This window comes from Ixodes scapularis, unplaced genomic scaffold, assembly GCF_016920785.2.
Source record: "Ixodes scapularis isolate PalLabHiFi unplaced genomic scaffold, ASM1692078v2 PGA_scaffold13__105_contigs__length_92229423, whole genome shotgun sequence".
NCBI lineage: Eukaryota > Metazoa > Arthropoda > Arachnida > Ixodida > Ixodidae > Ixodes > Ixodes scapularis.
Window position 1 is genome coordinate 88,991,537 of NW_024609839.1, and position 27,933 is coordinate 89,019,469.

The 27,933-nt window shown below is 46.8% G+C and overlaps 2 protein-coding genes and 1 non-coding gene across 4 annotated transcripts in view; 2 read left to right on the forward strand and 1 right to left on the reverse strand.

The window, feature by feature from the left end:
• LOC120841875 (sister chromatid cohesion protein PDS5 homolog B) overlaps window positions 1-7,722 on the reverse strand; it is a 63,191-nt gene extending 55,469 nt beyond the window's left edge. Inside the window, exon 1 of the mRNA XM_040212872.3 lies at window positions 7,555-7,722. The gene's annotated coding sequence lies outside the window, so the exon portion shown is untranslated. The remainder of the gene's footprint in view (window positions 1-7,554) is intronic.
• On the forward strand, window positions 7,291-27,091 carry LOC120841874. 2 transcript variants are annotated; one of them, XM_040212870.3, is made up of 9 exons: window positions 7,291-7,337; window positions 10,455-10,560; window positions 11,925-12,060; window positions 17,342-17,461; window positions 20,198-20,306; window positions 22,326-22,385; window positions 23,156-23,227; window positions 25,557-25,652; window positions 26,950-27,091. In XM_040212870.3, exons 2-9 carry the CDS (start codon window positions 10,488-10,490, stop codon window positions 26,977-26,979), a joined length of 696 nt encoding a protein of 231 aa, XP_040068804.1. In that variant the 5' UTR covers window positions 7,291-7,337; window positions 10,455-10,487; the 3' UTR covers window positions 26,980-27,091. The 2 variants fall into 2 exon arrangements, with proteins under 2 accessions (XP_040068804.1, XP_040068803.1); XM_040212869.2 differs by lacking the exon at window positions 7,291-7,337 and adding an exon at window positions 7,985-8,062.
• On the forward strand, window positions 15,170-15,242 carry Trnak-cuu. The gene has a single exon. It is a non-coding gene; the product is annotated as a tRNA-Lys (tRNA).
• Window positions 27,092-27,933: the final 842 nt, after the last annotated feature.

Here is a 27,933-nt window from a genome sequence, read left to right on the forward strand (position 1 = left end):
GAAATCACTGCGAGCATAAATGCGACAGGAACCGCCACCTTGGGACGGTCGCCCTCCTCTCCTTGACACAAGAACCTTTCTCTTAAAGGAAAGCTAAAACACTTCTTTGAAGAAAAAAAAAAAAAAAAAGTTAGAAATGAATTTTTATGTATTTTCATCTTGTGAATCCCAATATCACGTTTGTTTTCAACAAAGATGTAACTAAACGCGAGAGAACACGAAAAACCTCCGACGAGTCGTGACATCTGAGCTCTGGGCCGCCAAGCGCGTGTCGCTTGTGTGGGCGGCGTATGTAATTGCGAGCTTGCCAGGTGTATATTTCCCTGCATGACGTCTATTTCTGAACTTTTTTAAAAAAGCGAGTGTGCGCGTGCGTAGCTTTGACAGGCGCTGAAGATGCGCGAGAGCGAAGATTCCAAAAACTCCTAATACGACGTCACGGCCCGGGAAAAGAGAGACTTCAGCGGTACTTGGAAAGTTCATTTCTGCAACCTCCGTGTACCAAATTTAAAAATGATCTCGACATTCGCGATCTTAAAGGCCGAATGAAGATGATTTAGGAGTTTTTCCTCGAATACAAAATTGCTTCAGTTTCCCTTCGAGTCTGGCAAACTAGTTCGGACTATCAAATTATTATTATTTTCAGCTTTACGTTCACCTCCTCTTATTCGTGACAATATTTTGCGGCTCCCTGGTGTTTCTCATAGGCTTGCCAGCAATCTAGGCCCACCACGTCTGCTTCTAGGTTCCGCCACTCCGAGGAGTCAAAAATACCAAGGAAAATAGCATTCTCCTTTGCGCGGAAGAGTTTATACAAACTCTTCCGCGTTTGCACAACAGAATGGACAGAGTTGACTCGTGACCCTCACAACAGTTCGATGCAGCCGTTCTGTACAAAAAAAGAAGAAGTCTATAAAAAATAAAAAAGCACGAAATTACTTCCGAGGTAAGGGTCGCTTTTTGAAGCTCTGTCCAGATGAAGAGGATTGGCTAACAGCCGTGATATGGACACGTGTGACCTCAAAATGCGACCCTCCTTTGTGTGAATAGACCCTAGACGGCAGGATTCACTCGGAGGAGCCCCAATAACGTGTGAATAGGGATCAGCACACAATATGGTTTCCCCCGCCAGCAGCAATACTGTCCCCATGTCTTGACTGAACACAAAGTTAAATGCTAAGAAAATGAGAGACAAAAGCAACATCATCATCGTACGTTTTCTTCGTTAAATAAAGCGCAGGGTGGTAGCACATCAGCCTCCTGCCAAACTTGGAAAAGCATATCACGTGTCCCTATCCCTTTCTGCATATGTGGCAGGCGCTTACAATCGTGGCAAAGATTTAAAGCAGCCCTTAAAGGGATGATGAACCGAAATTTTGATTTCAGAAAACAACGCAGAAGCGCTAGGCGGGACGCTACAAATTTGAGAGCATCACTCATGAAGCTCCAACGGATGGTCGTATTTTTGTGAAAAAAGAGCGCGCTTGAACAAGGCCAAAAGATTTGCGTTTTTTCCTGCTCTCGCTTTGACTCCGCAAGGACGTGAAGGAAGGAAGGAAGCAAGGCCGTTTCCCCTCCTCCTCCTCTATACTGCAGGAAACGTGACGTCGCGATCCTCACTCAATTGCATCCTTATTTTGTGAAATCCAAATTTCGGTTCAGCATCCTTTTAAGTGATTCCTCCAGTGAACACATCACTAGTAGCACCGCTGAGAATGTGCATTAGATGAGAAAGGTGGGTACTGCTTCAGATATTATTGGGAAACAATAAAAGTGAAGCGCTGCTCCTTGCTTGGATGTCAAGTAATATGTATCGAGATAATGCCGAGTTTTAGCGATACATTCTTTTAAAGCCACAGCAACAAGTCACATATCTACTTGTTGATTGAGTAATGAGTCCTAGTTTCTTTTTCTAATAATGTGCACATGTCTGGCAGCAAAAGACAACAGAAGGGTTGAAAGTTAAGCTAGATGGCAGTGACTCATGATACGACAGACAACCAATTGTCTGTCTTGCTTGTTCTTTTTTTCTGTGTATGGCAAGCTAAACTACTTAAATAAAAAGAAGAAACTTTATCAAAACAATATGAGAAAACTGATCCCTCGCTCCCCAAATATAATCTCAACATTTTAAAAATTGTGCAGGAAGTTTGTTATACCTATACTCAGTATGAACTGCACTGTGCTACGTTGTCAAGGCAAGCATAGCTTCCGCAATACTCCACTGTGGAAGTGCTAGTTGTGCGAGCGCATGAAACGTGAGACAAAACTACCTGCTCTCGCAGCAGTGCAGTACTGCAGTACTGTAGAAACTACACTAGCCTCGACATTGTATCCTAAAACTGTTGACACCGAGTACCAGCTGCCATATGTGGCACAGATTTCCTTCACGACACAACAGTCGACAGATGAAAACAAAGCAAACTGTGGGACTCCACAAGAGATGTCAGGAAATACACAAGCAGGCATGTCGCAAACTTTGACCGCAGCGAGACTCGAAATGGTTGCACTCCACCCGATTACACCAAAGACTCACTCCCTTTGTGCCTTCAACAGGGAGATTGTGTTAGCCTGTGTGCAGCTGGAGTGCGCAGCTGCTTGACACATTCCATGATGCACTGCGCCCGCCTCAAAGAACACGAAAACTCGGTGCATAGCAGACAAAAGTATGAAAAAAGGAATGCATTGTTGGCAATGGACGACGGTTCTCGATTTCAGTAGGCGATCTCCCGCCATGCGCTAAAGGTCTAAAAGTATGAAGTTCACATCTGCTTGCAGCACAGAAACAAAAACACCGTAAAGGAAAAGAGCGCAGGCGAGCTGGGTAGTTGATCAGGCTGTCAGGGTCCCCAGCTGCCCTGTAAATCCCTTCCCACTCTCCAGACTTTGGGGTTCCAAATAAAGAAAGAAACCTTTGGAAGCTATCCCCTTTCATATGCACCATGGAGGTGCAGTGCTACAATTCACAAACATACCTTACTTGTATCGGTCCATAATTAGAGCTAGACATCTTTAGTAACATGTTTTCGCCCAATAGAAAGTAAAAATTAGGTTTAATAATTTTTTGTTTCTACTTATAAAGACACTGACACCCCCGAAAAGAATATTTTTTTAAATTTTGTGCCTCACATTCTAACATGGTGTCGGAGGCCTACCCAATCAATATTTTGCTGCAGCTGCACATAGAGTTTTAATAAAGTAAAAAAAACTCAACTGCTCGAAACCTGAACTGGACTGGGGAGGAAGAAGAAATATAGAGAGGAGAGGAGTGTTGCCGGAAGTCATGTGGCTGCGCAACTTTTTTTTTAGAAGCCACAGAAAATGGGTATCATATTTCTTTTTCTATTTTTAGTATTGAGTGTGTGCCTTCGATGACCCACGACTGATTATATTTGGTGGTTGTATCTAAACCATAGGGAATGGCACCTGACCACGGAGAAGAGAGTGAGTGCGACTCTAACTGGCCAGTTCTCGATCGGCAGTTTTCGGGGCGAAAGAAACCGAATTTCGAGCCACAAATTGTGTTCTGGTTAGTTGGGCTTTCAAGTGTCACATGCAAATCAAAACCTTGGCGAGCATAATTACCCTGTCAGCATCCATTAATATTAATAATAATATTGGAACATTCATATTCCAAGCCAGTTTAATATTTAGCTGGAAAAACCAAATCAACATCTGCAATGCTGCCCAAACGAGGTTAATTGAAATAAACTCCATCGTGAAGCATCATTTTTCTTCCACTTTGTGGCAGTGCTTTTGTAATTTTCTCTTTTCCAGTTTGCAGACAGTGGCCAGTTCCAGAAGCCGAACTAAACAAGTCTGGCTATTAGTTTCCGAGAGGTGCCCCAAAGGGTTGGATTCCCAAATCGAGCATTCTAAAAGAAATTAATATTTTGATGAGCGTGTTGCCATTGGTCATCGTACCCCTCTTCATGAAAAAGAATTATCTAGCAGCGCGTGTTCAATGTATTGGGTAAAATCAATTTTTAGCCTAATATCTCCAACCCTGCACATAAGTGTAAAGAAGGTAAGGACTGCACCGTTTGTAAATGGGCAGTAGCTTGAGCCCCCTCTCTTACAATATTCTTTGCCCCAATTGTTTTCCCCCGCGGTCCTCAACATCGGCTGATGACATTGTCAAAACGGGCGCCTTACTGGGAGGAGCCATCACAGCGGCCGCTGGAAGGATTCGACGCCCAGCTCCGCGAAAAAGCGCTCAGCAACTGGCTGCCGTTCCCGACCATTTTCCTCCGCGAGACTGCTTTGCTAGGCGTTGTCTACACACCGTCAACAAAAACAAATGGGGTGGAATAAACCAATTCACCTCACCAGCAACCAAGACTTCAACTGATTTCGACATCGTCGCCGTGATCGATGCAACAGGACCCTTCACACCGAGGGTGAACTGTGCACGCACGACAAAACCTTACTTTAAGCACACATGTAATGACAAACTGGACCAAAAGGTATTTCTGTTTTGCATCTCTTTCTCGTGTGGTTATCAACAAAATACCTAAAGGAGGTCCGCAGCGGGAAACTTTCTGGAAAGTGTTTGTCTTAATCTCCTCGACAGTACTCGCCAGCAAAACCCAAGCGCTCCCCTGTCGTCTCTTCGAAGAAGTCAAAAACTAAAGGCTCGTTCACATGGTTGCTCATGACTGCATTAAGACTGCTTGTGTCGAGCTGTTGCTATGGTTACCCTTATGATGAGTCGGAGGTGCTATACTGCATGACGCAACGCGAGCTTTAAGGCCTATGCACCTTTGTGTGGTGGATCCTGGAGGGCTAGGTTGGACATTTACACATACATTTTAAAAGGTCGTGGAAGTGACGTAATGGCGACCGATTGGTGGCGGCACTGGTTCCACCAATCAGATGCCATCACGTCACTTCCGCGACCTTTCCCGTAAAAGTAGCCTAAACGATGACCTCGATTTTTCTTGTACCCTCGTTGTCCTTGTTGAGTGGCGGATTCTCTCATCGCGGTGAAACTACCGTTGATTCAACTTGCTGCTTTTGTTTGACATTGGGCTCAAATAAATATAGTAAAGTTTACCTCCGCATTATTTGGTACACACACTTCCTGATCCAAGTATGTTCCCCTGGTCCCTTTGCGACAGTAGTAGTAGAAACATCAACACGGGTCGAAATACATCTATTGGGAGCTACGGAAGGGGGTCTAACGCTTACCCTTACTGAACATCACGTCAACATCGAGTTGAGATTCTGTAGCATCTCCCAGCACATAGAAGTGATTGTAATGAAAAAAGATTGGTCTCAAAGAGGCTACTAAGATGCGGTCTGACAGTGGGGTTCTAGCGCTGCGATCGAACGCGCACTGCTCCCTGCATGAACAGGCGGCTTCCTTGCTGGTAGTTTTGTTGTACCAAAGTATCTCGAGTGTCGGCTATATTTTCCAGATCCCCGGGACCCGGAACAATGCCGTGGCGATTTGTTCTCAGGCTTGTCGTTTTGCAAACTAGCCGTGCAGCCTTTACCAATGACGACAGTCTCGTTGAATTTGCACGCCGCCTACTCAGGTAGTGGCCCAAACCCACAAGCTCCGCAACATTCTGTTGTCCAAGACGCCTTCACCATAGCAACAGCCTGCACTCGCAGTGATCAGGAACTTGCGGGACACCTGAAGTTCTCCTTTTCCTCCTCTTACTTACAAATGCATTCTGGAATACAGATTTCAGAACTTCTTACGATGTGCATGAGTTGGGGACTTGTTAGGCCCGCTCAGAAAGGGGCAATTTCTCTCAGTAAGTTCACGTCGCAACACCAGCGACATGGGCCCCCTGCGTTCACGCGCAGCAGCCGAATGCCGAGACTTGCCATCGTTATCATTAAACACGCATTTACACTATAGGGACGCAGTTACGTGCTATAAACATGTTTTTACATTTTTAAATGATGCTGCAAATACAAACTCTTCTTTTTTTAATCGATTTATTCCCAAAAAGGATTCATTCGAAACCAGAACCAAGTTAAACCCAGTCTTTAGTTGCTATCATCATCGTGGCGTCAGATGAAAATATTGCATCTCTCATTGGCTCCTGCCGCTACTTCAAACATCTCCAAGTTGTCAGAGTTGCTCGCCCGTTTCGAACATGACTGGATCCGAGCGATTCGTGTCGCAGTGCGTGGATCAAGAGAATCGTAAGGGACAACTTGCCAGCAACGTCGAGATTGCAGAGAAAACTGCCCCATCTTAAGCGGACCTCAGCAAAAATGTCTCTGGACGAGACTTTCTTTGTAAATCCGACCTCAGCTCCACACGTAGAAAGCCGGCCTACAGGTTCAGTGGGCTGAACCAGTCTCATTGCAAGTCATTAGGGTCGGCGACAGGTAAAGAAACGGTAGATATTCCGCCTCCAGCACCTTGGATAACACTACGGTGCACGCACAGTAAAAGCTCGACAGATGACAACGCGCACATGCTGGAAACAGCCTCTCCTGGATTCATTATCTCTCTTCTGCATGCTGTTCATGGCCATTTCAATCTCTGCCCTGCCTCTTTCTTTATGCAAAATTTACTTTCTCATTATGTGTTGTAAAAGGGAAGAATCACGACAAAAACGGGCTCTTAACGTGCATGTAAGTAAACTCTACAACCAGGTGCTCCTGGTACTACAAACACGTTCACATGATAGAACTAAGCTTTATCAACCGGCTTGGAAGTCTTGAACCAAACCGTAACCTCGATTTGTTTTTTTGTTTTTTGCCAGTGTGCATTGTTCAACACGCGTTCACCGAGAGAACCCCTCCACCCATTGTCGTGACCTTGACCCCTCCAAATGTCCTCCTCATACTTTCTTCCTCCTTTCGGGGACGGACATCCGCGCGCCCCGCGGGACAGCGTGAAAAACAACAATGGACAGTTGTCGGCTACTTGCAACCGTCACCCCTCCTCAAGGCCGCGCTTTCGCCCGTGTTCCTCCAAAGTCGACCCCCCACAACACTCGAGAAAGAACCCAAGTCGCAAACACCGAGATTTGAGATCGAAATTCGAGATCCCCAATGCACATGATCCACAAAGATTCCCAGTAAGCTGGGTCGTTGCTTCGATCCAGCGAGCGATCAAAAATCTATCAACGTCATCCCCCAAACAAACCTTTTCTCGAACCAGACGCTCGTTCGTGCCAGCACAACTTTCCATGGAAGTGCCTCATCGCGATCACTTGTCTCGGACGCGAAAAAATTGCGAACAATCGCCGCGCAAAATATGTTACATAACTTTCCAGGCATAATCGGTACGCGACTGCGAACAACACAAACAAAACTCGCCAGGACCGATCAAACTCGGAGCTGCTGTTCGCCACTTCCACGAGCAGGTTCGACCAACTGGTTTCGATCTGTTTTCATTTTTGTTAGCGAAAACGCGCTTCGAAGCGCGTGAAATCTGCTGCCTAAAACGTGCAAATATCGGCGCGCCGTTTGTTTACAGTGCGTGTGTGGATGGCGTTAGGCCTAAAAGCGATCGGTCCAACCAACTGGGCCAATGGCCACGAAATCGCGTATTTATGCCGGCAATTTCCCGTATGTTCTCACCAACGGGACTTGGTGCCTCTTCGCCGAGGGCTGCTCGAGTTCGGTGGCAGGGCGAAGCACCGACGAGATGGCTTCGAGCTAAGCAGCGTCTAGGAATATCAGCTCGTTACGCCAACAAAAACACATCAAACGTACGGCTTTGAATCAAAATGGCGCCAAACAGAGCCAACACCAAGGTTGCTTTTTGCCAACAGCGGGCGTTTTTCAACAACGAGGAAGACCGGTAGATGGCGCGACAGCTCAAGTTTTTTATTTTTGTTTAATTTTTTATACGCTATTGGTTATCATACACAAAATAAACTGTTACGCAATCCAATTTCAATTCGATGAATGAAATAAAATAAGACTGGGCGGGTGCAGAAATATCATACGTGTAAGAGTTGCTATAGCAACTAACAGGCAAGTGGTGATTGGCCCGATACCCAAATACGCCGTCACGTGATCTTGGCTTGCGCGGGGTCGTCGAAATTCAGAAATTCGGGCTCGAAGGAACACTGGGAATACTGGGGTGAGCTTTCAATATTTTCTTCGTCTTCCTCCGGTTTCAGTTTCTTTATTTTTTTTTTCTAATTTTTACAAGCTGTTTTGAAGAAGACGGGCCAACTTAACGTCTCCGCCCACAGTCCACAGAAGCAAATGAAGGACTGAAATTCGTCCTGTGTTGTCGGTTCTGTCTGTTCCCCACACTTTCGAACGGCGTGCTTTGCTCTGCTGTATTATAAAAGTTCCCAAGTGTCGAAGTATCGCCAATACCTCAACCTAATACGACATGTGTATCCCTGGAACTGAGTGAATATCACACGGTCCGCTGCCAGGGTCGGCTTTTGGGGTCGTTTCTTGCGAAGTTGAATGCACAACTTGACAGCCCCAAAGGTTGTCCGGCGCCCAACTCGTGGTCGTTTCGACGGTATTCAGTGCATGAAAATACCGAAGAATCTGCGTTGGACGTCTCGGCGCTTTGGCTCGTATATGCACATTGAAAAATCCACTCTACATGGCTTGCATGTGATGTCGGCGTATTGTGCTGATGGTCCTTCCTTCCTGTTCTTGCCGAGGAGAACACATTTGGTATAAGCATGTGCTCGGCAGCAAGTACAGCTGCAACGGAAAAAGAGTAGCACAAGAGACCGATGACCGGAGCGGCAAAACCGCGTCACGCGGCGCTATTGTTCCCGAGCTCGCCGATAGCGAGAGTGCAAGTCATGTTGCATTTTTCAGTGTGGGGGTGGCCGGCAGAAAGTTGAGGGATAAGATAGCTTTTAAAATGCAGGCTTTAAAATAAGCTGCCTGCTGCCGGCCGCCCCCGCGTTGAGACATGGACCGTGACTGTCACTCTCGCTATCGGCGCGTTCGGGAACAAGAGCGCCGCGTGTCGCGATTTTGCCGCTCCGGTCATCGGTCACTTGTGCTACTCTTTTTCCGTTGCAGCTGTACCACTCCAATGGCAGCTGACGCGACGCTAGCGCAAGCCGCGTGAACTCAAGAAGGTAGGGCGAGAAAAGGAAGGCCGGGGACAGTGGCGTACAAACAAGTATAAATCCCATTGTTCTATATTCTATCGATGTCTGGCATCCGACTCTTAACACGCCGAGATATTGTACAGCTCTGTGAAAGTATGGAGTGTCTCTACAGTGAATCTTAAACTGTAAAACTAGCCAAAAAAATTGGTGCCATAGAAAGCTGAAACCTTTACTGAATGTGCATGAAGGTGATCAGTTTTACCTGGCAAAATGTCAAGGTGTAGTTCTCTTTCTGTAAAAAATGGGACCAGCAAACTTACCAAAGTCAACTGTGGACTTTTTCTCTGACGACCGAGCCGGTGATGGAGACAGAACCGTATATGTGGAGTTTGGTCATTAATTGGTAAGAATAGGGCGAAAATAAGGGCGCATCATTGGCCGAAATTGTTTCGATGACCTTGGGCGCAATGATTAACAGCTCCTGTGACCAACCACTAGCCTCAGATATTCCCCTAGCAAAGGCATTGAGCTTAACAAATATTCTCCAATCACAACGTCTAGGTAAGAATGCACTCGAGTATTTCATTTCAGCATGCTAGAGTTGCTGCTCTTCTTCACTGAGAGGCCAATGCGCGCAACATTGTCATCACGGCAACATTCAAAACGCACTTATACTTTCTTTTGACTGCACTCGCGGCCGCGGCCACAACTAAGTAAGCAATAATAGCTGCAAATTCAACTATGTGGGAGCTTTGACCCAAACTCTGCATGCGCACCCCACATTTTCTTGTCGGTTTTACCTTCCCTGGCTCAGTAAGTGCACTCGGCACCTTGAAACTCCTCTTTTCCACCAATTGCTTAGAATTATACATTCATGTACTTGCAGCCTCATCCAGTAACAAAAAATGGCTGTGCCGTGCTATGCAAACCCTTCAAGGTCATCCCGGTGCATTCTTACTTCGCAAGCTCATCACGGGGGGCATGTGCGGTGCTGCTGGCGCCGCCGCTTTCGCCGCTCCACCCCGGCTTCCGTCGGCTTTTCTTATTGACCGGACTCTCTCTATACAGGGCTGTAGATGGAGGTAAATTGTGACGCCTATTCCCAAGAGGCGCAGTGAGCAGGCGGCACTCCCCGTCGTCTGCTTGCTGCACCTTCTGGGAAGTGGTACCACATTCATTGCTCAATGTGTTCTCTGAAAACATGCCAACCGCTGACTCGGGCAACTTTGTTGTCCTCAAATTTTACAGAAAGGAAACTATGCTGTGAAATTCCACAAGGTGAAATCCACCGCCCGATTGCGCATTCGGTGAAAGTTTCAACTTTCTAAGCACGGGCGGTGATTTTTCTGGCTCGTTTTTCGGCGCAAGATTCACTGTAGCCGGCTTATATAAGGTTCATATTATTAACGCCTGCCCTTTTTGTTGCACTTTTCTTTCCAGACGCCGAGGAAAGGTTGTGTCAGGTAAAAAAAGATGGCGGACGAGGAAACTTACCAACGTAGCATTCGTCAGATGAAAGAGATGGCCAGCTTTTACGATCGGCAAGGTACGGTTCAACCTGCAGAGTCAAATTGGCTATTCACGACGGCTATGACTTTTATGCCTTGCAATTCTGAATCTCCCTTAAAGGGCCCTGAAAAGAAAAAAGTTTTTTTTTTATACTGTTTAATTGAGACACGCCTGCAAAAAAGCTAATTTCATGCAAAATAAAATATTTAAAGCAGTATTAGTGTTGGGAGATTTATTTTAAATTCTGCGCGCAAAGTCCATGACATCACGAAAAAGTCATAGACTGCTTCCATCTTGACGAGATGGTTGTACGCTCTCTCCATCTCAATGTGATGGCTGAGCCGATCCACCCCTCCTCCACATGCCCAAAATGCCGAGAGGGAAAAGTGGAAAGGAAGTGACTATCGACTAAATCGCATCTCGTGCCGTCATTATTACTATAAAAAAATTGTTTGTTTTCGCTTAAAATTAAATTTTTGACACGTGTGTCCCGACCAGACTGTTTAAAGGAAACATTTTTTTTTCAGTGGCCCTTTAAAGGGGCACTAACACCCAAGGGTCATATATTTTTTATTGTCTAAAACGATGCAAGTTGTAGTCATAGACAAAAAATAAACTATAGTAAAAAAAATGTTTTCTAAGCGCGCGCACGCCTTTTTATTTTTGGCGTTTTTCTCTCCCGCTCTTCGCCTCCTCGCTTCTTTTGATTCGTGACGTCAAAAATTGAGAAATTTAGAAGCTTTGTAAGCAACATTTCTATAACATTTAATAATGGCAATCGTAAAACATGTTTTGAACGCAATTTCAAACGCTCTACGGCCCTTCTTTTTGAAATAGCAAAAATTGGAGTTTGGTGTGATGTCGCCTCCTGGAATTGTATCCTCCCTCGGAAAACATGCCGCCTGGGCAGGCGGCACCGCAAAAGCATTTTTTCTCGGTCCGCCGGTGCTCTCATCTCCTGCTCCTTTCCTCCTCGCATCGGGTAGCGGTGGCAACAGCTCAAAGTGGTGAAAGGAAGTAGACTCCCAGGACTCCGCAATATTTGTCGTAAACGCACCGGCGCGGATCGCGCGGGAACTTCAAATTCGGCATTTGGAAATTGTTTTTTTTACTTCACAAATACTGAATTCACAAGTTTTGAAATTTGAGGGTAATGTCCCGGCATCGTTTTCAGTCGTTTAGGATAATAAAAAAAATATATGATTTCAATGTGTCAGTGCCTTTTTAAAGGGGCACTGACACATCAAAATCATATAATTGTTTGTATAAAAGTTTTGGCTTTGACTTCATTCTGGTGTTGGCAGATCGGTCGAGTAAATTAATGGTCACCGCTTCATTAGTGTGCGTCTGCTGCGCTACTTCCGAATTTCGTGTCAACGGTCGGCGTTTTATTTCGACCAGCGCTGAAGCTGAACACGACGCTGCAGGCTGCCGGCATTGGCCCTGCTCAGCTCCCGGCCTCCGTGAAGAAGCGGCTGAGCGACCTCGTCAAGTGCGCGGAGCTCGTTGGCTGCGAAGGAGATTTCACCTTGGACGAGTAATTGTTTCTTTTTCTTCTTAATGTATTCCAGGGCTCTTTTTGGCCCGTACAGTGAAGTATCGTGTTACGGTCACGCTTGAAACGAATAAAACGCTAAATTTAGCGGTAAATCTACGATATCACGCTTTGAGAGATGAACTGCACATCAATAGGGTCCCCGCGATTCTCTGCCAGAAAGCCTCCCCCGATGCGAATAATTAAGAATATGCGCGAGTGCATACTAGTTGGCTGCTCGTTGTGTTGCATGGTTGACATGTCGCGTGACTGGCAGTCATGACAAATGCTCGGTTGTCCCGGGTTAAACGTGAATCTTATTGCTGATGTGTGTTACTGCGGGCAAACAGGCTCGTGCCACTGTCAGATTATCCCGCAATGCCACGACTCGACGTCGTGTGGTCACGCGAGTGCCACGTGTATGCTATGTTCAACGATTTTGTCTCTCGCGACCAAAATGTAGCGTGAACCTAACAAAAAAACATTTGCGCGTATGCGATACATACTGTAGGGTTCGGTGCTACTGCTCACCCGCAAGAAGGACCAACGAGGCAGATCTCACAGAACACACCTTTACTGTCTGGCGGCAGCCAACCGACTGCCGAGCCCCGCGCCTCCAACGTGGCTCGCGCGCACGTTGCGCGCCGGGCGCGGAGCACACATTCTTTTGGCCCATGATGGGCCGCAGAGCCCACAAACTCTCCCCCCCCCCCTCCCCCCTTCTCTGTCCTCTGGCTCCGTGGCTGTCCTCTCTGATTGTTGGTGGTAGAGGAGGAGGGGTTGTGACGGTGCAGGCGGCCGGATGCGGTTCGTGGAGGCCGCCTTCGGATTGGTGATGCGATTGTTGCAGTTGCCAATGAAGTCCCGATCTGCATCTTGATGTCGGAGAACTGTGCGTTGTTTAGGTGACGCACTGCTCTCTGCTTGGCCAGGTGGTCCTCCATCTGCACCATGACACAGCCGTTCTTGTTCTTCAGAACGTGATCTTGACGACGTTGCTGTACAGTCAGGGCAGGTTGAAAAGCTTCAGAGTGTTCATCGTCTCAGAGTTAAACACCATCACCAGAAACCCCTGATGCTGGTCCGCCGCCTGATTACGAGTGGACACGTCCGGGGCCGTAGCTGGTAACGTCGGGCTCTGGTGGACCTTCGTAGCGATCCTGGTCTCCATTTTTGTGTCCCGTAACCGTCGTTGTAGCCGCAGCCGGGGCTGCTGATCTTGCGGCGTTGCTATGGCCGGTAGAGGGTCCTCGGCCGCCCACTGCGTTGCCGTAGTCCCCGAAACCACGTGGCTCATCGAAGGGGTTGAGAGAACCTCCGGCAACGGTTGAGGCGGTAGCGAGACATGTCGAAGGTTCGAAAAGAACGAAAGGAAAAAAAAAGAATCAACAGTTGTCTTCTGGAGAGACTTCTACAAGAAAGCGTCGGTACGTTGGGCGCGGCAATAGACTGGCTAAATTTGCGAGCACACTGTCGGTGTATATCGCACAGAACTACGCGCACAATCTGTATGGTGCGGAAACTAGTTCTCTTCAAAGCCTAATGCAACGCGCATTTTCTAAGTCTTCGTCTTCGTCTTCGTCACCAACATCAAAAAGAGTCCTCGCAGAATTAAGTATAACCCGGATCGGCATCACTCTCCACCTGCGAGAGAAGTTCGTCATCCAATTCATAATACCGTTTGAGGTTGGTGACATGAACAGGTCCGGCGTGTCGACCAGACTCACAATGAACAAGCGTGTACGTAAGGCGTGAGGCCTTGTTTCGCACTCGATACGGACCATCCCACCTGTTTGCCAGGGAAGCTGTGAAACCTCTGGAGGCGTCACTAAGTGGGTGTGTCCGCCGGAGTACAAGATCTCCAACTTCGAATTGCACGTCCCGGTGGCCACGATTGTACTGCTCAGCCTGCTGAAGCCGTGCGGCGTCCAAGCTCTCCCGGGCATCACGAACGATGTCCCTGAGTCTGCGTCGTAGGCTTCCTGCGAACTGACCGTATGAGCGAGCAGCGCCACGGTTGTTGGTCGTGCAAGTGTTTTCCAGCGGGAAAGTCAGCTCTTTTCCGAAATTAAGGCAAGCTGGCGTAAAACCTGTAGACCGGTTAACGGTTGTGCGTGTTGCGAACGCGAGCTCTGGGAGCTTTGCGTCCCAGTCAGGGTGACATTCGGTGTGAGCTATTAACATCGATTTCAGGTTTCGGTTCACCCGCTCCGTGATGTTTGCCTGTGGGTGATAGGGAGACGTCCGCTTGTGTTGTATGCCCAATGCGGCACAAGAGTCTCGGAACACTTTGCTGGCAAAGTAGGTAGCGTTGTCGCTAATCAATTTCACCGGAAATCCGAAGCGTGTGAACGTCTCCATCAGACACGACCAGATTCTTTTGGACGTCAGCGACCGTAATGCAAATAGCTCCACCCACTTGCTAAAGTGATCCGTGACAACCAACAAGTACTGGTTGCCACGCGGACTGCGTGGGAAAGGGCCCATGACGTCGACAGCAACGCATTCCCATGGGGACCGACTCACGACTGGCTGCATGAGACCAGGGGGCTGACCACCGCGCGGTTTGGCTTTCTGACAAACCGGGCATGAACGAGCGTACCTCAGCACGTCCTGACGAATTCCTGGCCAAGTTGCAGTACGGCTTAACTTTTCAAAAGTCTTGCAGCCACTACTGTGACCAGCCAAAGCAGAGTCATGGTAGTATCTAATGAAGGACGTGTGAAGTCGGCGAGGTATCACGGCTCGAAATGGAGTGTCTGTGGAGCCACCCTCCTCGTCGTCAATCTGAGGTATGTACCGGAGAAGCAGACCGTCTTCGGCCAGCAAGTACGAGTCAAAACCCATGTTAGCGTCTCTGTTGCCACGTCGGTCACGTGAAGATAACCACTCAGAGACCCTGCGACAAAGTCCATCGTTCTGCTGTGCAGCACGAAGCTCATCTCGGCTAATCAAAGTACCCCAGCGCGAGCCAGCATCTATCGCAGCCACAACATTGGCATCCTCGAGCACGCGCTCTTCGCCGAGCGGAGCGCGCGACAAAGCGTCTGCAACTTTGTTTTGTGAGCCTGGTTTGTGCACAATAGTGTAGTCATATTTTTGAAGCGTTAGTGCCCGGCTAGCTCAGTCGGTAGAGCATGAGACTCTTAATCTCAGGGTCGTGGGTTCGAGCCCCACGTTGGGCGCCAAATAATGTAGGGTTCGGTGCTACTGCTCACCCGCAAGAAGGACCAACGAGGCAGATCTCACAGAACACACCTTTACTGTCTGGCGGCAGCCAACCGACTGCCGAGCCCCGCGCCTCCAACGTGGCTCGCGCGCACGTTGCGCGCCGGGCGCGGAGCACACGTTCTTTTGGCCCATGATGGGCCGCAGAGCCCACAATACAAATTGAGCAGAAACACAATCTGGAGTCCATTCCGACTTTCCGCGTAAGACCGAAGGCTGGTTTCCACGCTTGCGCTCCACCACGACGCGTTGCACGGAGTTGAAACGAGGTGGCGCCACAGTGCAAGGGGCCCTTTGGAGCACTTCCGGCCCTGAACTAGACTGAAAGCTTCCGCAATATTAGCGAGATAAAACCGACGCAATATCCGCAAGAAATTCCCGTTTATAACACTGCCGGAATTAAAAAATGAGAAAAGATGCGCCCACCGGAAGTGCTTCCCGAGCTACCCAATAGAGTGCGCCAGCACGTCCTCTCGATGACAAGCAAGCGTGTAAAGCAGCCTTTGAGGGGCACCAAGGGAGAATTTGAGGTCATCCCTTTATGGCACGAAAGGAATCTACATACCCTAAGCATCAAAGTTTGGTTTAATTGCATTTTTAAAGGGGCACTCGCACGCTTTTGTATAAGCTTGCTTTTGATAGTATATTTTTTGTTGGGCTCAATAAAAACGACGAGTTCAATAAATAAATAAAAACGACGAGTTCTAGATGGCAAGACGTTCTAGCAAACTCTCAGCAATAGAAATATACGGGCTCTGCCTATTTTATCTTGGGGGGGAAGGGGAAGCATTTCTGTGTAGCGATCGCAGGGACATATGCCTTCATTTCTGGGATTTTTTGGGTGTAGCTGTTGTCAGCCTAGAGACAGAACTTGAGTTGTGCATTTCTGAGGCAGTACATCCAAATTGAAAGCATATGTGTATCATAGATTGATGTCTCCGTAAAATTATGATGTCTAGCGTGAAAATACGAATTTATCCGGTCTACCATTTTCAATATCTTCCAAGTGTTACGTTTGTGGAGCTTCAAAATCAAAACAAAGATGTAATGTAAAGAGGTCGAGACGAGAAAAGGAGCCATAGTCTCGGGAACGAGGACTTTAATGCACTAAATAGTAAAGAAAACTTTAAGAACATGTTGAGCTTGCAAACCTGAATACATGCTGCAATAAAGATAGGAATGAAAAACTTTAGGTACTTCTAGAATTTCTGCTACTTCAAATGTGATAGCGCACATTAGGAAGAAGAATCTAACTGTCTATCATAATCTGGATTAACATACCTGTGTTACGAAACATGCAATTCCAAGTGTGCTACATATATATTGATAGATATTGAATGGGACACTTACAAGCACAGTTTCCTCACAAGTTCTTTGTAAAAATGGGTCGATTATGTGTCCCAGGTCTGAAGGTCTGCACATAATCGAACCTTTTCATTGTAATGGCAGCACTTTATGGCTTCTGGTGTACTAGAACCATAAAGAAGCTACGAGACGTGCCGCTGCTAAAATTCAATGTTTAGTGCTTGCAATTTAATGATACCTTTTTAAACAGTTTTCCAATGTTGCTTTTAAAGTACACCCAGCGTGACAGAAAATCTTTTTTTTTACATATTTGTATAAAAAAGTGTTGGGCTGGTTTAGTTAAAATGAGAAAAACAAAAATTCCTTAACTGCATTAGAAGAGACGCACGAGAATCTCGAAGGCAAAACAAAAGGCTGCCGCTAGAGCCACTAAGTGAGCCACGCTTGAGAGTAGCGACACTTTAACCATCTTGTTGCTAAAAGCCATTGTTGCCGGTTACCTGAAGCCTTATTTAAAATCATAGGAGACAACGTTTTTCCCTCCTCCGGAAACGTCAAAGCAGTCTGCAATAGTGCAAGACAGCATCACCAAGAAGTCGCATTTTTTTATCGTAACTGTCGGTAATTGTGCCCGCTCCACACTAGGCAACAAAATGGCGGTGTCCACGAGAGAGTCGGGGCGGTGGAGTGTGGACGCTCTAAGCGTAAACCTCTGGGGCTCTATCTGGGACCTCTGTGCGTCTTTCCCCAGCATAAGGACCAAGTTCTCGGAGGTGCTCGCGACAAAGGAGGAACTGCAGCTCAAGGTTGAATCGCTGGAGCCTGTGGCCCAGGAACTGGGAGACATGCTGGACTGCGCAAAGGAAGCAGCGTGAGTGTCCTTTCTTCCTCGGTACCTTACTTTGCATCAAGGACTCGTAAGAAAGGATGTTATTTAGGTGAAAAACGTTCATGGAAGAGTTAGCTTCAAGTATCTAACTACTTGAAATGAAATTCTACATCTGAAATCTGCATACAAAACTGCTTTAATGTTGAATATGTTAAAAATAAAAAAAAAAAAGGAAAGGTTTTATGACCTTTAGTTTTTGAGAAGGAAAACAAGGAAGACAAAGAAAGACAATTTCTGGAGAAGGAAAACAAGGAAGACAATGGACAAACACAAATCTGCAAACACGGCTAAATGACTGGCGCGCGACCGAAAAAAATTAGCCTGTTCCTGGTATAGAACCAGGGACCTCTTAATTTCCAATGGAGCACTCTACCAACCGATCTAATCAGGAGTTAGACGTCAGTAGAGCGAACGGGTTTTGTCGACTGCCACCAGTCTAGCCCCAACAGGGGTGAACGGCTCGCATTTTTAAGGTTACGATTGATAATGCAATGAAATACAAAGGGAGAGGCCCCTAATTCGACACCAGGGCCAGGTGGACTTTTTCTATCGCGCACCAGTCACCTAGCTGTGTTTGGAGATTTGTGTTTGTCCTTTTTCCCCATTGTTTCCCTTCTCCAGGGATTATTTTCGTCATTCTTGTCCAGCTTGCTTGCCCCTTGGCATTTAATTGCATTATCAGTCGCAACTTTAGTCTTTCTTTAAAAAGCAATTCCTTTAAAAAAAAATGCCCCGCAGGGAGGCGCCTACACCCTAGGTGTTAGGTGCTTAGTGAGTGGCGTTACCACTGACCCCGAGTTGTGTGAGTTTGCCCATCTGCGCTTGGCTGTGCGTGGCTTAACCCGGGAAAAAGGGGATCCTGGTGGTTGAGCTGAGCCCAGGGTACGTTTGGACCGTTCAGGGACCCCGGGCGAGGCAATGTACCACTTTGGCCCCTGCTTCTCGTAGACGGGTGTCCTGGCTTGGCCCGACCAGGATGATTCAGTTGGTCGCCTTTCTCCACCTCTCCTTTCTTCACCTTCTCCTCTTCCTTCCTATTTCACCTTCTTTGGCGGCAAGGGCTAACCTTCGGTGGTAGCAGATACCCTCCTCCAGATTCACGCTTGGTTATAGTTTCCCGGCAGCACTGTGAGAGTAACGTCTCCAGCCAAGCCCTTCTTGCTACGGTGCGTTACCTTACCCCTTGTTGGGCTCGGTAGTGGGCGGTGCACCGCAGATCCTGAACACACTTCCCCTTTTATGGCTTCTTGCGCTCCTAATCCCCGAGTGAAGCAACCCCTCAAAACAGGCTGGCCTGCTCCGCTTAATTTTCGAAAATGCTGACGAACCAGAAAAATATCTTTCATTTCTTGTAGTTCACTCTACATGTGACACTGTGCATTTGTCAAAAGTTTCTCCTTTTCTCATTGCTTGGAACGAGTGATTGCAAAATATTACGAGGCAAAAAAGCTAGCTCGAGAGCTCCTCGTTGAAATAGAAAATAAGTTGCAGAGCACAGCACTCCTGAAGATGACAAGCCTGGGAGATTACCAGGTTACTCTAACCTCCCACCGTACCCCGAATACTGTTTGCGGTGTCATCTCAGAAGATGGCTTTCTCGAATGCGGGGAAGAGGAGATCCTCAAAGGGCTGTGCAAGGGCGCTGTGGTAGCTGTTTGACGGATCACTTTAAAGCATGATGGACAAGAAAAACCAACTCGACAACCAATTCTCGTATTTGAACTCCACCCTCTTCCTTCCACCGTAAAGGCAGGGTCTTTGAACTGTAGAGTCTGCCCTTTCATTCCAAATCCTCGGTGATGTTTCCGCTGCCAACGTTTTAGGCACAGTCCATGAAACTGCCACGGCCTAGAAACGTGTGGAAAGTGCGGTGGTACCGACCATGTAGCGGACATCTGCGAATACGAAGTCAAATGTATAAACTGTAGCGGAACTTACCCTGCTTTCTTTCGTCATGCCTTAAATGAAAACAGGAAAAAACTTATACACATTCATGTCCATAGTTTTATCAGATATTGCGCTACTAAAGCGCTTTCCTCCTTATAGTCAAAGCTTGGCACAACATAGCCTTAGATGATGATGTGCCATGAACTCTCAATCAGTCCTTTACAATGTTTATTGCCATTAAAATACAGTGATGTCACTGCACAAAAAAGATTGTGAGGCAAATAAATTAACCTTTTTTTTTTTATTGATATGCAAGGCAAAGATGTGTGTGTCAGTTCTGCATTTTTAAGTATTTTAGATAAGGAGGCGAATTTTATAAGGAAGTGTGGAGCGTACCTATGACAATGGTTTTTAATGTGTGCAAAGAGTGTGGCTCGCGCGTCTTTTAATCTTTTAATTTAGTTTCCTTCTCTTCCACTTTCGTACCGGAAATAATACATTCTGTTTAAAGTCAGCGCCTTATATGCCCACTCTCTTCCTTGTGTCCTTGGTCTATTTTAGCACTATTTTATCTTTTTTTTTAAACGTGTAACCAACTGACCAAACTTAATGACCCACTGCAAAATAATGAGCCGTTTTAAATGTTGGGGCACTTTGAAACGTCTCTGTATGCCTTCAGTATGCAATAAGAGTAGAGCTGGCACTGTTCATTCATCGCCAGCTACTCAACCAATCTGTGGAGACCATTCGACGATTTCCTTATTAGTCTGCAAGAATGCCGCTGTAAAGTGTGTGAGACTTTCCTTGTCCCCGACCGAAATGCCCTTTCAGAAAAAACCAGGGACCGGCCCCGATGTCCCAGAAGGACGACCTCGACAGCGTGATCAAGTCCCTGCAGAAAGCAGACGACGCCGACAAGGCAAACTTACGGGCTGTGGAGGTGAGCCACTTTGTTCCCGTTAGGATTTGTGTGGGAAATCCTACGTAGACCCGCTGGCAATCCGGCTCCCAGATTGATAGCGACCAAGTAGACCGGACCGTCCATCGGCTGTGTTCGGGACATAAATCAAACACATAAATGCACGGAGATACCGAGGAGTGGAGTTTTGCTCCCGTTTATTGAATGTTGAACTAACGTAAGGCCAGTCATGTCCATTGATATTCTGTGGGCTAACTGCAGCGGCGGTGCAATCATCCCGCACCACGCAGTTCAGGAAGAGTTAGGCCTTACCCGTGGGCCGACGCTCGTCACACTCGTGGTGACGGCCGTCAAAGCGCCATACACGAGCGAGCTCGCACTTGCCCAAGTCCTACGCCGATGTTTGAGAAAAAGCGAACAGGCAACTAAAACTACCTTGAATAACCGGGCCTGCAAACATACTTCTCTTCATCCATGGAGCATCGCCACAGTCAGATACGGCACCAATTCAGCGATGGACCCCTTTTGGAATTGTCTGGCCACTTCGATAACTATCTTCACCTAAGTGTACACCAACTCTACATGCTGATGGCGGCCTTTGCATGACACGGTGAATTTGAAGATGAGCACCGATGCGGAGCCTAAACATTCCAGATGTTAGTTCGCCATATTGTTCAATGTCACCGTAAAGAGGCTTATATATGCTCCGCATGTTTGAGAATATTGTGTTTGAGAATATTTCAGCCTTTCCACTAGAGTGGAAAGGCTGAAAGTATTTTTTTTTCTAAGGTGCCGTTGCCTTACGGAAGTTTTGATAATGTTTGCACGAACCCAGTAAACTTGGTATTGTTTTCATTAACAATAGAACTGTATCCTACAGCTTTCTTTTTTTCCCTTGAGTCAAAAGCAATTAGCTAAAATATCGCCTAATTATGGCATGATTTTGTTTGCTTTGAAGTCTGCGATATATTTATGGTGAAAAAAAAAACTGGCTTCACAAAGATTTTGTCAGCTTTAGAATGTGTGGTGGACCCTTGCAAATCACTTTTCATTGTTAAGAGATGTTTTATAAAAATAAATTATCGTAATGACACAAAAGAAATGACCCAATTGGAGTTTGATATCTTGTCACATCCTTTGTTCTGAGATATTGCAAATTTATTGCCAGATATGAAGTCAGCGACATATCTGCATGCCAATTTTTAGGAAAGTCTGTTGATAAAGAAAAACATTTCAAGACCCCAGTCGCCCCTGCGGCGTGATCATATCTTGCAGAGACGTATAATTTGTTGCATTCATACACCAAAAAGGCATATTTTTACTAAATTGATTGTTCTCAACTTTGTCATTTTAAGGCCTACGTCTCGTTTTGAAAACAACTTATTCACTTTGTTTGACACAGACTGCTAACATCGCTTTTATGTCGGTCCTCAATTTTTAACTGATGTACTTTCCACCCAACAGAAGAATGGTGTGTGACTTTGTTTCTTCTACAATATAGCAAATAGTTATTTTTATTGATCCCACATGGCTTGTTAGGAAAGCTATATAACGTAAAATACCCGGCAAGCTCCCACTTAAAATATAGAGATAATAATGAAAAAATGGGGGATGGGCACTTGTTCGGTCATCATTTTTACATATAAATATTTTCTCAGATCTTAGGAATTTGGATATGGGCGCTTAATGTGGAATGGGCGGATGCGCGGTATTCTACGGTAGTCTGTGCTTCCACCTTACTACTACTAAACATTTTGTTTGCTTCGCTATTTCATGCGATAAACGTAGCTTTCTCCACTTGAAACGTAGTACATCACTGCATTGCCACACATCATGTTGACGTCTGTGCAACGATGTCATAGCATCAGGATCATTGAAATCATTATTTCTGTGAAGTGATGATAAGAGGCTTTGTTTTTTAACTTGTTTCTTGCTTGGGTGCACTAGTGTTAGCAATATAATTACTATTATACGTAACTATGTCCCGTCACTGTTGGTCTTGTCTGCAGTGTCCTTATAGGCCTTTTTCGTCTCTTCTAGATGCAGCTTGTTGAAGTACCGGAGCACTTTGAACCACTGCAACTGGTCGATGACCTGAAGGTAAGCGTGTGGTGGTTACCCACCAAGTTTGCACCCGTGACAAAAACAGAGCCACGAGTTTGCCCTTGGCCAAGTATGCATGTTGGCGGAGCTGAGCAACAATGGGAAAACGGAGGGGGGAGTGGGGTGTAGGCATTGTTCAGTAGGACTAGAGCCAAACACACGGGGGCTCAGAATATAGCTCAGCACCCCCTAGAAGATGTGAGTGGGTGCTCAAGGTCCCGTTGCCCTCCCAGTTTTGGGGTCCCTGGTAAAAGTATCAAAATTAAACTGTTACGCGAGAGTATATGTTAGGCAGAGATGCCCTTACAACCTGCGATCATCATGCACGGTTCTGTCTTTTATAACTCGAGATTAAAGAAAGAATGTTTTTTATAGCAAGATTTGTAAATTCACTCAACTAGGTATAGTTGGCCATCTCTATAGGATTCCCAAGACATCAGACCTTCTGGGGTCGCGGTTCATAAATATAAATAGATTAAACTTAGCTGAACAAGGGGAACAACCTTCACGATTTTAGCGGGGTTTTCGTCTAAGCATTATGCAATGGTAGTGAGAGGCGTGAAAAAACTATTCGGTATTCAAATCAAAAATATTTGTCCAAAATTATTTTTCACTTCAAATTCGCTTCGAACTCAAAATTCACTATATTTGCATGGGAATCTTAATTTGATATTGACCCTGACACTGGGTCCAGTGGTGACACTAACTGTTAACTGACATTGGGCATGGCACTCGGATATTAACCCTTACCTTTGTTCGATGAACAGAAGCTGCGGCGGCTCAAGCAGGAGAAGAAAGAGCTGAAAGAGAAACTTGAACGCATGCACGGGCTTCCACCGGTAAGTCTGCAGACGGCCAAACTTGTATGCATTATGCGTAACAGTCTCACCGGCGTAGCCGAAACTGGGCAAGGGAAGCGACTGACACCGCATCGAAACTCGGACACTACGTTGAGAGTGCGATGGTAGCGCCGCTTTCGTCAGACCAATCGACTGCCTGCCTTTTGTCACCTGACCCATCTCTTCGCAGGAGGGTATAGACCTTTCCAAAAAGATCTCTCCGGCCACTGCCATTTTGAAACTGTCGCGATCCCTATCGGTCAGAAATTTCTGCCATGCGCCCGGGCTGTGGAGACCTGCTCAGCGCGACTCTCCACCTGCGTTGTGCATTCGAAGTTTCCGAGTGTTTTCCAAAATATTCTAGTTTATTTGCCCGTTCAGGATGCTTATTCTTCCGCGTTATCTTTCACAGTGAGAACCGGTGAATGCCGAGCCTCGTAACCTGCTTGGCCTCGCGGGAAACACACAAAAATGCAAACTTCGAGCGGCTCTTGATGCGGGCCGTTCGACGTTCTTTTGGGATTATGTCCGTCGGGATACTCTCCGCTAAGCCCTCCTGGTCTTGGCAAAAAATTTTGTCGAGTGTGCGGTAGAGGACGAAACGGACACGTTCCTTCCTTTGCTTCGATGCGGTGCAAAAAATGAGCTCTCCTCAAGACATACAGCAAATCCGGATTCCACCCGACGATCGTCGCGGAGTGACTGTCATAAACACCGTAGATTCTATGTGCCGTGTTGTTTGAGATCTTTCTTGAATGAAGTCTGTTCGGACCAGGTGGCACCGTGGGGACGTAGAACATGTTCGATGGACGAGACTCATCAAAATCCACGTTGCAGGCGGAGAATACCGTGCGTTTCGGCAATCATGCGCGGTAAAATAATTTTGACAGTTCTGATCTTTGCAAGTTGATGCGGCCGAGTGTTTGGCGGCGTGAAAAACCTGCGTGAAATGAAACAAACGTTACAATTGCACTCCTTCTGTCGCTCGCGGACTCGCCAAAAATAGGTTTTAGTTTGTTTTTGTTCCTAAAAATTGTAAAATTTTTTCCCAAAGTCTTTGATAAGTTCCTTTCCCCATAAAATGCTCAAAAACAATGAAACTCTGCAATTTAGCTGTCTGCAGCATCCGGGATTGCATGACGAGAAAACCCACAGCCCGGCGCAGGCGGGCAACACCGACGTGCACTTTCAGAGCTACAGACGCGTGCTGTAAACTGTCTCCATCGAGACAGCTGGTGGAAAGGCCTGTAGGCGGGAGCCAACGCGCCTTTCCGGTAGATTGACGCGCAACCGGTCCACGTAGCCTTCACCGCACTGTCAGCTTGGGGGCGAATAAAGCATAGGTGGGTTCAACAAACGCACGTGCAGCTGCAGGTTGGGGAATGGTCCTTACGCTTCGCGATTGCACGATGGAATCGTGGTGCTGCTGGGGAAAGCGACACATTCTCTTTTACCCGTTGCTAAGACGACGAAATAAAAGTAGCGAGCCGCGGGTTCTTGCGAGATCAAAATAGTTGCACCGCCCCTTTAAACTGGGGGGCGCTCACCGTAAAAACGGCTACCCTCGCGGACAATACGAGCAAGAAGAGTGCTTCGTGCCGCCTTGACGAACCTGCCACACTGCGAGAGGGATCCACGGTCCCCACTGGGAACGAAATGCAAGGTCGAGGCGTCGTTTTTTGGACTACTTTGACAGATGGAGAGACGACGGACCTTGCGGGGACCACTGATGTAGAAAAAAGCCGAACCGGCCGTTTTGGCTCGTGTTGTCCACAGGGGTATGCACGTCACGCCCACCTGTCGGACTCTCCAGTAACATGCGTAGACCTTTCCGGCGCTTACCACCCGGGTACTAAGACGTAGGTGCACGCGTGGCATCTACTGTTTCGTGGAAGAGAGCTACTACACGCACTTCAAACGCATCCCACAGTTTGGTGGACAAAGACCCCAGCACGCGAAAGGCGACCATTGGAACGGTGTAGTGCCGTGGTTGCACCGCTGTAAGTACACGATGCAGAAGACAGTCTGTGGAGGCACGTTTCCTTCTTGTAGGAGGGTCGTGCCACATCGGTCACCAACCCGTCTGGAGACCAATTCGAAGCAGACACGCTCGAGACGCGCCGTGTCTGCGGCGAGCACTGCGTCTTTTGCACAATGTTAGCGCAGTGCGACTCCGGCTGGAGGCTCTGGACGAGACGAGACCCGCGTCTGTCAGCGGCAGCGTTCCTCTCGATTCTCACTTGTCGGCTTTTACAAGCGCGCAATGCTTCTGAAGGCCGGCACGTACGGAAAACGGTCAACAGTGGTCGTCGCCGTTCCGTTGTTGCAGGACAAGGACCTGATGAGGCGAAAGGTGGCACTCGAAAAGGAAACCCTGGAAGCACTCAAGGCAGAGATGAATGCTTTGGTAAAGAAAGAATGCAAGGTGACTCCCTCTTTTATTTGTTTTATTTTTCTGTCTGCCTTCGGCATTTGGGAAAGGGGGAAAGGGGGGGGGGGGGGGGGACGTGGCGGGCCACACGAGAGCGGGGGGAGGGGTAGGGGAAAGGGAGGGCTGTCGCAGGGGGCCACATGATAGCGGGGGGAGGGGGGGGGGAAACGAGAGTGGGGGGGGGCCGGGGGGGGGGGGGGGTTGCGGAGGGCTATTGCCCCAGGTGCCACTGACCCTAGTGATGCCACAGCATGAGCAGATTACCGTGGAGGAGAGTTTATTGCAATGCAGAGCCTAGGATCCGGCAGATTTGTGAAAAACTGAAAGGCGATCAATTGGAGAACAGCGCTGTAGTCTAGCTATGCTGACTTGTGCTCAGTGACTTGGTTTGTTGCAATTTGCTGCGACATATATGTCAAAAACTTTGAGAACATTGGCAAACATTCTGAACATGAATCTATTATTCTTTCGGGCCACAAAGACTCGAGGTACATTGCTGCCGTGGTTGTGGGTGATTCTAGACAATTAAATTTTGCCACACTTTTTGTAGAGTTTTTATGGTATAATTTAGTTATTTAACACCTACATTGCCCCAAGGACACTAAAGTAAAAGGGGGGAACGTAGAATACATAATGCAGCAAACACAGCATAGAAAGCATGAAACAGAAGCTGGAACACAAATTTTGTGGAATTCACGGTGCAACTACGACAAGGGAGACAGGGTAGAGCGCTGACTAACAACTGACGTTTAATGAAAAAGAGAAATACGATCAAGCGCTGTCGCATTTGTTCGCTACTTCGACGTCGTCTTTTGTGCTCTCTTTTAACCAGAATGAATGCTTACCAACTAGCCCAGTTTTCAACCCTTCTAAAGATGAGCATTTAGTGCATCAGTTGGCACAAAAAGTTTGCAAATCTTTCCATCATGATTTACTTTTTAAGAAATGTAGTGGGGTGCTAGGACATATGCAGATGTGCCGAGATCAGTGTTTACTGTATAAAGGCTATGGAAAAATTTTAGTCTACGTTTTTGTCTCTGTTGCAGGGGCTTGCATCCCAGTAATTGTTTTCCATGCAAGGCGAACCTGGGAAAGTCTGAGAAAATTGAATTGGCTGTGTTTATGGTCTTGCATGCAGTCTTGTTTTAAAAACTGTACTTTCTATCCTTGCCATAGCTGGTAGTTTAGTCAGTGAAGTGTGGCCACTAACGCCGTGTCTTTATATTTACACTATGCAAAAGTCCTGATACAAAGGTGCCATTTTCTTGGGGCATTGTTTTCTTCTTTACAGGTGGTCACACAGAGTCTCTCAACCAAGTAGGCTACAGACTGTCGTATGCTGCCTTGCATGGCCACGTCTGTTCACATGGGTCATTCTCCTGAAAGATTATAGACACCTTTCGAAAAATTGTTTTATTCTTTTCTTGCCATAACTGATTTTTAGTTTTTGTTTTTCTCATCTTGATCGCTTCCCTCCACCCCAGCAGGACAGGTGATTGCCGTTTTCAATTTGACCTGCAACGCAAATACGAAATAAAAAAAGGCTTTGTTCTTTTTTTTTTGGGGGGGGGGGGGGGGGGGGGGGGAAGGGAAGGGAAGGGAAGGGGAAGGGAGGAAGGGAGGGGGGAAAGGGAAAAGGCTCTTTAAAAAACTGTCCCGTCATGCGAATGCTCGCCTGGATTTTCTGTGATGCCTCCTCCTTCTCGTGTTGTTTCCTTCTCGCAGCTGCGGAGATAAAGCTCTCTCGTGCGAATACACCATAAAAAAAAAACCTAAAAAGAAAAAGGAAAAATTTTTTTCTGCAGTTTGATTGGGACACACGTGTCAAAAAATTAATTGTACGGAACAAAACATTTAGAGCTATTTTGACGGTGAGAGATTTTTTTAAAATTTTGCACACAAATTTTATGACATCACAAAATGGTCATACACTCTTTCCAGAGATAATACAGTAAGGGTGCAGGCGAACTGGTGAATGTTAAATCGCAGCTCGCCAGAAAACAAGTAGAAAAAGAAAGGACTTAAAAAAAAAGAGAGATGTTTTTTTGTTTTTTTTTAGTTTGGTCTGGACATTCGTGTAAAAAATGAATTTTACACGAAAAGATATTTTTTTTATAGCAATATTGGCTGCGCAAGCTGCAATTTCGTTGCTTGGGAGGCTCTAGATTGTCGGTAGTCGCCTCCTTTCCACTTGTTTTCTCTCGGCGTTTCAGGCGTGTGGAAGAGGGGTAGATTGGCTTGGCCATCATGTTGAGGTGGGGAGAGTGAATGACAG

Excerpts from the sequence above, each read along its gene's own strand:
- LOC120841874 (XM_040212870.3), top strand. The coding sequence starts at position 10,488 with ATGGCGGACGAGGAAACTTACCAACGTAGCATTCGTCAGATGAAAGAG. Across the intron at positions 12,061-17,341 it reads GGAGATTTCACCTTGGACGA|CATAAGGACCAAGTTCTCGG; the intron begins GTAATTGTTTCT and ends GTCTTTCCCCAG. Across the intron at positions 23,228-25,556 it reads GCATGCACGGGCTTCCACCG|GACAAGGACCTGATGAGGCG; the intron begins GTAAGTCTGCAG and ends CCGTTGTTGCAG.